Source organism: Toxorhynchites rutilus, chromosome 2 (genome assembly GCF_029784135.1).
Source record: "Toxorhynchites rutilus septentrionalis strain SRP chromosome 2, ASM2978413v1, whole genome shotgun sequence".
NCBI lineage: Eukaryota > Metazoa > Arthropoda > Insecta > Diptera > Culicidae > Toxorhynchites > Toxorhynchites rutilus.
The window spans coordinates 273029751-273039262 of NC_073745.1; the positions used below are offsets into that span (position 1 = coordinate 273029751).

The window sequence follows — 9512 nt, forward strand, 5'->3', positions numbered from 1 at the left end:
GAACAAACAATACCTAACAACCAGATAAAACGGACCCTAATCATTATCGAAGAGTTTAACAATGTAATTCTTCAAACATATCAAAAATCAGCATGCAGCAGATAGCCTAACGGAATCCTACGTCAACTATGCGGTCGTGTCTTGGGCACAACCCTCCTGTGACTTTTTTTTTGCACAATCCCAAATGAAATTAGAAAAGAAAACAGAAAGAGGTTTCTGCTCGCATACATACAAACCATTTTTAAGCTTTTAAAACAGCTCATTATTTGCGCATTTGACCCTCCAGCACACGAAATGACACGATGAAATGTTTTCTGCCAACGCTAGTTTGGGTGTATGACTCATCGAGACGCTGTTAAAAAGTTCAAAATACCAAGTAGCACTTTCTGCAAGAAGCTTTCCGGAAAATACCGCAAGGATGTTGGAGGTCAACCTACATTTTCAACGAAGGAGGAGACGATATTTGTTAAGTGTATGATGGCTATGGGCGACTGTGGTTTCCCGGTAAACGACGAAGACTTGCGGCATGTTGTGAAGGATTACCTTTTCAAAATGGACAGAACAGTCGATCGCTTCACAGATAATTATCCAGGCCGAGATTGGACCAAATTGTTTCTCAATCGGCACCCTGAGCTCTCTGTACGTTTTGTGCCGAACACCAAAAAAAGCCGAGCAGCCATCACCCCGAGACCCTGTCGGATTACATCAACAATTTGTCCAAAGTGACGGCTGGTGTCTCTTCAGAAAGCATCTGGAACTACTATGAGACAAATCTGACAGACGATCCCTTCAAAAGGCACACTTCCTCAGCTTACTTAAGGATCTAATGGACAGTTTTAAGGAGAATTGTAGATTGTTGTAGGTTCCGTTGCTGTTCTTGGCTTCCCTAGACCAGCCAAAAACTCTCCGGAGGAAATTCCCTCCGCAGTCTTCTATATCACACTCTAGAATAATCTGCCCAAGGATTCTCTTTATCGTTCAAGGTAAGATAGACAGACATACACCGTAAATCCAAAGAATACGCTTTCGTGTTTATTTAAACCCTACATCCCTATCTTTCTTTAAGTTACAAGTTCAGTAGGTAAGATAATCCTTGAAATGGATAGGCTTCACATCTGTTTCTTTTCGATGTACTAACTAGCTCATTGGAATCTGCAGGAATACATATTATGCTTTCATCATTTATGGAATCGTCAGCATTCATTGGTATAGTTTCGGAAGAATTGTTCGATACATTAGTATGCGGTAGCTTCTTCAAATGTGCTGTACTTCCTTTGAATTCCTTTCCAGTCTCCTTTGAACGGATTACAACATCCGTGCCACTTTTTCTGACTACATCCAATTCTTCTGTACTAAAATCAGCATTCAACTTATTTTCTTTCCTCACACGTTTTTCCAATACCTGATCTCCTACCTCAATATCACTCTTTCGGGCTCTTCGTTTCTCATCTGCATATACCCTTCCCTTCTCTTTTTCAACAACATCACGATCTCTCACTTCGTCGAATTCTGGAGAGATAGCAAAAATAGTTGGTAATTTCGTACGCATTCGGCAACCAAACATCAGTTCAGATGGTGACTTTCCTGCCGTTGTGTGATTAGCTGCGTGACACATGAGTAAATACTGTCGCAGCTCTTGACGCCAATCCTTCTCAAGCTCTTGTGCTATGCGTAATCGCTTGAGAATGGATCGATTTTGCCGCTCCACTTCTCCATTCATTTGTGGCCAATACGGAATTGAATGGACCAAACAGAAAGAGGTGTCTGCTCGCATACATACAAACCATTTTTAAGCTTTTAAAACAGCTCATTATCGTATACCATACTCATCACAAAAGTTGCGAAACTCGTCAGAACTGAGTTGTGGTCCATTATCCGCTCTAAGACTTTCAGGAATGCTATATCTAGAGAAATTAATCATTAACTCGTCAATAGTTGACGTTGTAGATATGACGTTCATCTCAATCACTTCGAGATATCGGCTGAAGTAATCGACACAAACGAGCAAGTTTTCCCCTTCCATGAGCGGTCCAAGAAGATCGACAACAATTTGTTCCCATACCCGTGTAGGAAGCTGCTTCTTATAATTGGTTCAGGTGGGTTTGGAGTTGTCACTAAAGTACAGCCCCTGCATTCTTTCACAAAGCTTTCCACGTGTTGGTCCATTTTAGGCCACCATACACTAGCGCGGAGATGACCTTTCGTAACCCTGATGCCGGGATGATCCTCATGAGCCAGATGAAGAACTCACTGTTGATACTCGCTGGGGATACCCAAGTGGCAGGGCCTTTCTTCACCTCAATAATATCCCATGCCAGCAAATCATCAAGCTTCCTGTTGACTGCGTTCTCCAGGGCAATTGGAATTCTACGCAGTGGTTGATAAATTGGGTTGAATTTTGGGTCCATTTCTATGTGCACCAAAACGCCTTTAATTTTTTGAAATGGTGCGTTTATTCCACCGACCACTTGCTTCACCTCTAGCCCAATTTTTAGGACACCTAATTGTTTGGATGTAACATCTCCAAGTAAATTTCGTTGTCCCTTCGCTGTGGCGAAGATTTCCGCGTCGACATGGCGACTTCCACGGTTGCCTCGAATGTCCCGAGAATATCTAGCGATTCATCGCTACCGTATGCCTTAAGGATTTTCTTGCTTCCTTTCGTACATTTATGCATTATTACGTTTGTTGTATTCCAACCAATATCCTCCTTATAAACCCGTATTCCAGCGGGTGGTGGGTGGTACAACACTGATGGTGGCAATTGTACAGCAATTCCAACTATTCCTCTGGGGTTCCCTGATTGCTTCCACTTGGTGGTTGAATAAACTTCACAGATTTCACAGCACAAAATACATTTATTCTTACAAATATCAAACTACATTTTTTATTTTACATTCAGGAACATGTCTTAACAATTACTTATACTGCACAAAAACTGAACAACAATGTTTTTTTTTATTCTCCTCTCTCTCTATTTACAGACATGACAAAAAAAACAAAGCAAAAAACAAAACAAATTCTAACTGACTCTCACAAGTACTTCTCTCGCGTTATTGTTTCACAACTGGGAACTCAGCGCTTTATAGCAAAGTAAGAGCCAGGGATGTACTGTTGGGTTTGTTGTTGTTTACTCGCAGACATCCTCACCCACCCTGAAATACCATATTTCTGAAATGACGCAAAAAACCTCTTCGACGGGAAAGGAATCTGGGAGCAACAAATTTACGTCCAAAGGCTTAATTGCTGGGTTCTTCGATTGGCAAAACGCATAATTTTTCCACCGGTCGTTTCAATATTCCTGCAGATGTTTTAAGTGTCACCACCCGCACAATTCCATCATCCCCAGGATGTACCTCCATAATTCTTCCCATTTTCCACCGCATAGGGGGCTGATTGTCGTCTTGAATGATTACCAACCTACCAACTACGATGTCAACAGGTGGTTTCCATAGCTTCATCCTTCCTTGCAGCTGGGCCAAATAATCTCTACGCCATCTCTTCCAGAAGTCTTGTAACCGTTTCTGGATTAACTGCCAATAATTCAAACGATTAGTGGGCATTGTTTCCACATTTTCTTCCGGAATCGCCTGTAAAGAAGTTCCTATGAGGAAATGGGCCGGTGTCAACGGTTCCAAGTCATTCGGGTCCTCAGACATTTGTGTTAACGGTCTTGAATTAAGGCATCCTTCCACTTGAACGAGCAATGTGCTCATATCCTCGGGAGTCGCCACACTCTCACCAAGAACCTTCAATAAATGGTTTTTTGCTGATCGTACGGCTGCCTCCCACAAGCCTCCGAAGTGTGGCGCGCTAGGTGGATTAAAGTGCCATTGAATCCCTTGATTGGAACACTCCTTGTACACTTGATTTCGGTGGCTGCTATCTCTCAGCAATTTCAATACTTCCCGAAGTTTATTGCGAGCTCCGATGAAGTTGGTGCCATTGTCGGAGTAAATATCCGTACACATCCCTCTCCTTGAGATAAATCTCCGCAGCGCTTGCAGAACCCGGTCGGTAGATAAATCACTCACCAGCTCTAAGTGTACTGCCTTGGTACACATACAAACGAAGATCGCTACATAGGCCTTCACTGCTGGTCGTCGCGGGGCTAATCTTAGATAAAGTGGTCCGAAGTAGTCAACGCCCGTTCGTGAGAACGGACGAGATACGGTGACCCGTGCCGATGGCAGCTCTCCCATGAACTGCTGGATTGCAGACGGTTTTGATCGATAACACTTTTGGCAGTGATGCACAGTGTAGCGAGCGAGATTCCTTCCACCTAATGACCAATATCGGAGTCTTATTGCTCCTAGTAGCAGTTGAGGTCCTGCGTGAAGCAACTTCTCATGATAGTGTCTTATAATCAATCTCGTAAAATGGTGCCTAGCGGGCAAAACAATTGGATGCTTCTTATCTTCGGATTCTTTAGAATGCTTTAATCGTCCTCCAACTCTTATCAATCCATCCGTAGATATATATGGGTTATACCAGCGCAGCGGAGATTTGCGTGGAATCGTTTCACCTTTAGAGAGGGTTCTCCATTCCGGATAAAAACATTCTTGTTGAACCTTCGAAATCAGCAATCTTTCTGCCTCTTTCAGCTCGCTTGTGGATAGGAATGTAGTGTCCTTACGAGTGTTTTTGGGTTCGCGAAGCAATTTTATCAATCGTAGCCAATAAGCTGTACGTCGTATCAAATCGACGAAAGCTCCAAACTTCGCGAAATACCAATCATTTGAGTCCACCTTTTCTGAAGCCACGTTGGTTGATATGACTCGGCGCCTTTCCTCATCACCTTCGTCAGCTACTAAATTTTCCGGGAATGTCGGCCAATAATCGGGACCCTTCTCTAACCATGCTGGACCTTGCCACCAAATTGTATTGCCGATGACGTCTTCTGGGGATATCCCCCTAGAAATCAAATCTGCTGGATTGTCAACTCCTGCTACGTGTCTCCAATGACAACCTTCGGACAATGTTTGAATTTTCGCGACTCTATTGGCGACGAAAACATTCCAATTAGATGGTGAAGATGCAATCCAATGTAGAACACACGTCGAATCCGTCCAAAAATATGTTTGAGCTGATATCCTCGTAGAATCATTCTTCTCGAATCACAATACCGCAAGAAGTGCCCCACAAAGCTCTAATCTCGGAATAGACTGCGATTTTAATGGAGCAACCCTTGATTTGGACGATAGCAACCTAACTCTTATACTTCCACTCGAATCCATGCTCTTGGTGTATACACATGCTCCATATGCTTTCTCAGACGCATCAGAGAAGCAATGTATCTCGACCAGAATTGGATCTGGTATTATAACACAGCGTTCAATCCGGATTTCATTTAGTAGTGAAAGCTGTCGGTGATAACTGCGCCAGATCTCACCCACCGTCGAAGGTACCGGGGTATCCCAATTCATCCTTTCATCCTTTTCATCTTTCAACGTCCACAACATTTGCATAAAGATCTTGGCTCTTGTAATAGTAACTCCCAGAAGTCCCAAAGGGTCGAACAGCGTAGCTATTACCGAAAGGATTTGTCGCTTAGATAGTGCTGTGGTTGTAATCGGTAACGGAATATTGAATTGAAACTTTAAAGTGTCTGTTTTCGGCAGCCAAGTCAGGCCCAGTGTCTTCACTGACGGATCTGGGTCCAAATTAATACCCTCCAAGTCTCGAATCGCTAAATTTTCCTCTTTGATTCCTTCTAAAACTAATTGAGAACTCGACGCCCACTTCCGGAGGTGAAACCCACCAGCACTCATCATTTTATCGAGCTGCATCCTCAACTCGATAGCCAAATCCGCTGCATCCGCTCCGGTAATGATATCGTCCATGTAGGTATCCTCACAAACTGCCTTGGCTGCCAGAGGAAAACGACTGACTTCTTCCATGGCAAGCTGCTTAAGTGTACGAGTAGCAAGAAATGGTGCAGGTTTAGTGCCGTACGTGACCGTGCCCAGCTCGTAGGTCTCTGGCTCGTCGTCGGGAGAAGATCGCCAGAGAATCGATTGCAGTGGTTTATCCCTTTGACAGATGTTTATTTGCCTGAACATCTTCTCTACATCGGCAACGAGCATGATCTGCTTCGTGCGACACCGAAGAATTATTGATCGTAGATCTTCCTGAATCACTGGCCCCACCAGCAATCCGTCATTTAATGATACTCCTGTCGAAGTTTTACAAGATGCATCAAAGATAACACGTAGTTTTGTGGTAGTGCTAGTCTCCTTGACTACCGGGTGATGAGGTAGATAACATCGTTGAACCTCATCAGAAACCTTATCAACCCTTCTCATGTGACCGAGCTGAAGGTACTCCTGCATGAACGCCAAATACTGATCACGTAGTAGAGTATCACGCAACAGTCTTCGTTCGGTTCCCTGCAAACGTCTTAGTGCGATTTCTTTCGATTTTCCTAATCTACGAAGGACACCCTCATACTTGGGCAATGTCACCGTGAATCGGCCATCTATTCCACGCTGTACCGTTCGTTCAAAATGTTCTGCACAGCGAGTTTCTTCCGGCGAATAATAGTTTAATACTCCAATCTCTTCATATTCCCAGAATCTTGCGACCAATGACTCCAAGTTTCCTGATGCAGATATGTTGCAGTTGACTTGAATTGATTGACTCGGTACTAACAAACCTCCACACACTACCCAGCCGAAGACTGATTCATTCAACGCTGGTAGTCTCTCACCTAACGTAATTTTTCTACCAGTTCCGAAAAACTCGAAGAATGCTTCGATGCCCAAGACAACGTCCACTCCTTTCGATTGGAAGAATGCAGGATCAGCCAGCTCAACACCGTTTGGAATCGACCACCCTTCCGTATTAACCGTTAAAGTCGGAAGATTCACTGTGACCTTCGACAGAATTAAAAAATCCATGTCCCTCGAGTATTCGGACACTCGCGACCGTACCATCGCCCGAATTCGGTATTTGACTTCTGTAGCTGCTTCACCTATTCCTAGAACCGATATATCCACTCTTTCTCGGCTGACACACATCCGCTGACTCAGCCGTTCTGATATAAAATTACTCTCGGAACCTGAATCCAATAAAGCACGAGCGGGGAACACCTGACCACTATCATCCACCATCAAGACAACAGCAGTAGCCAGTAACACCTGAGAAGAGAACTGCTGCGTTGTGCAAACGGTTTTGGTTGACACATTTGCTGTTTGGGTTGAAGTTGATGCCTTTGATCCAGATTCCTTGCCCTTTGCAACCACCGTACCCTTCATGAAGCCTTCCCTTTCTGTCTTGAAGCATACCAATGTATGGTGTCGACCCTGGCATTTTCGACAGGAAAACTTGCATTTACAATCCTTCGCCTGATGTCCTACCCGAAAACAATTGCGGCAAAGCGAATGGGTCCTTAAAAGTGCGTCTCTTTCCGCTACCTCTAGCCGATGAAACACTTGACATTGGTACAATAGATGCTCGCCCTTACAGGCCACACAACGCCCTTCGAAACTCTGCATGCTGCTATAATTGGTTTTCGTAAACGCTGTTCTCGGTTTCGAAAACTGTTGGAGTGGGTTTGGTCCCTTAAAATCAACGGATTTGCTGGGAAGAGATTCAAGCATTTGAACACGTCGCCGAATGAAGTCCGTTAAGTCGGACAATGTATCTTGCTCCTTGGACGTAGAGAATTCCTCCCAGCCTCTGCGTGTTACCGGGTCAAGTCGTGCTGTAAGTAGGTGGACAAGCAGTAGATCCTTAAAGTCCTCCGGTTCTATGACTTGATCTAAATTTTTCACGACCCTCTCGAATCCCTCTAACAAGATGTGAAGTTCGCTGACTGATTCCTTGGTTAATGTTGGAAGCTTAAATAGCGATTGTACGTTTCCTCAACTGTTTACTGTTATCAAAACGCTTCAACAACATATCCCAGGCAATTTGATAATTGGCCCTTGTAATTTTCAGCGGATCTATCAGGCTTTTCGGTTCCCCCTGAAGACAACCCTTGAGGTAGTGGAACTTCTCCACCTCTGGTAACTCCGTTTTATGGTGGATGAGTGAAGTGAATAGATCTCGAAAACTCAGCCACTCATCTATGTCCCCATTGAATGAAGGTAAACTTATTTGAGGGAGACGCACGCGATCAACACCATAAACCACTGAATCGTTCATTCGAACAGACTGTTCCAGCCCCATTGGACCCTGCAGCTTCTTAGATTTATCTACGAGGAATGATTTGGCTCGATAATACCTATCACTAAATTCCTGTCGGTCCTTATCGTACGATTCCTCATCCGCGAGATAATCTTCATGTGCCCTAATCTCTACCAATGTATCACAAAACTTCCCCCATAGCTCATCTACCTTCTCTAACCGAATGTCAACATCTGTAACAGTTGCAGTTTCTTCGTAGTATTCCACGAAACGCCAGATGTCGTTGAAAGAAGCCTGGACATCGTTCAACCTCGCTATGAGCAGCTTCAGCGAAGGAGCCTTCTTAGCAGCGGATATTACTGGCGGCATGTTGATGGAACGTTATCGGCACCGTTGTTGAAAAGGATTGAACGTGTTGGTAGATATCGATCGAAGTCCTAGCTCCGCTAGGCATATACTAGTGTAGTTTACCTTACAACGTAAACCGATGCACCCAATGTGATGTGCGAACAGTCTAGCGATGAGATTGTAATCGCCAAGCAATTTTTACTTTGTACTCCGATGGGGCAGGTGTTTTAGCGAAGAGGTGGGGTATTTTATGTAATATTCCGTAAAATAACTTCGGTGGACATATACAGTTCCAACTCACCCGGAGAACTAATCGTCGCGCCAATCAATGAACCAGTAGAAATTGCCCAATTGCAACAATTAACCAATGAACCAGTATATGTTTACTTGTAGACCAATACACTCATTGATGTGCAGGGAAGTGGGTTGTATGAATGAATCGAAGAGGATACAAATTTATTTTAAAACGTGTATTAATCTTGCCTAGCTTCGGCGCATATACTATTCTAATGCACTCACCCAGGCAAAATTTCAGATGAACTTCCTCTTCGTATGCAGCACTCAATAAAACAGCGATGCAGGGTGGCTGGCCTCCTTATGGTGAACTTAGTGGGTGGTGGATCAATCAAAATGTTGGTTCACGTGGCGTTCCAGATATGTATAAGTGGATGTTCATGTAGCGCTCAATCCAACAATTGCGATTGTTGATTTTCAATCCTCGTTAACGATCCCGTTCTCGAAAACGTGAATTCCGGAAATGAACCAGTGTTAGTACCGAACTATGGTGCGAGCTTCGCTAGACATATAGGTATTATTTGCTCTAACTAACCTGAACAAAAATAACTGCCGGTGGGTGTCCAAACGATTGCAATTGTTCCTTTTTGTGATTTGTGCTGTGTAGTGATGGCTGCCAGTCCGAGTACTTGTTGGTGACGTTATAATGGTCAAATCCTTGGTTCTGATTCGTTGGATCCGGTTTGAAGGACCAAAATGTTGTATTCCAACCAATATCCTCCTTATAAACCCGTATTCCA

The 9512-nt window shown here is 43.9% G+C and overlaps 1 protein-coding gene across 1 annotated transcript; it reads right to left on the reverse strand.

Annotated features, from left to right (window-relative positions):
• Positions 1–3239: 3239 nt before the first annotated feature.
• Positions 3240–8499, reverse strand: LOC129766899 (uncharacterized). Its single transcript, XM_055767497.1, has 3 exons — positions 7860–8499; positions 5222–7792; positions 3240–4900 (listed from the first exon to the last, which is right to left on the reverse strand). The coding sequence occupies exons 1-3, from the start codon at positions 8497–8499 to the stop codon at positions 3240–3242; spliced, it is 4872 nt and encodes a 1623-aa protein (XP_055623472.1).
• Positions 8500–9512: the final 1013 nt, after the last annotated feature.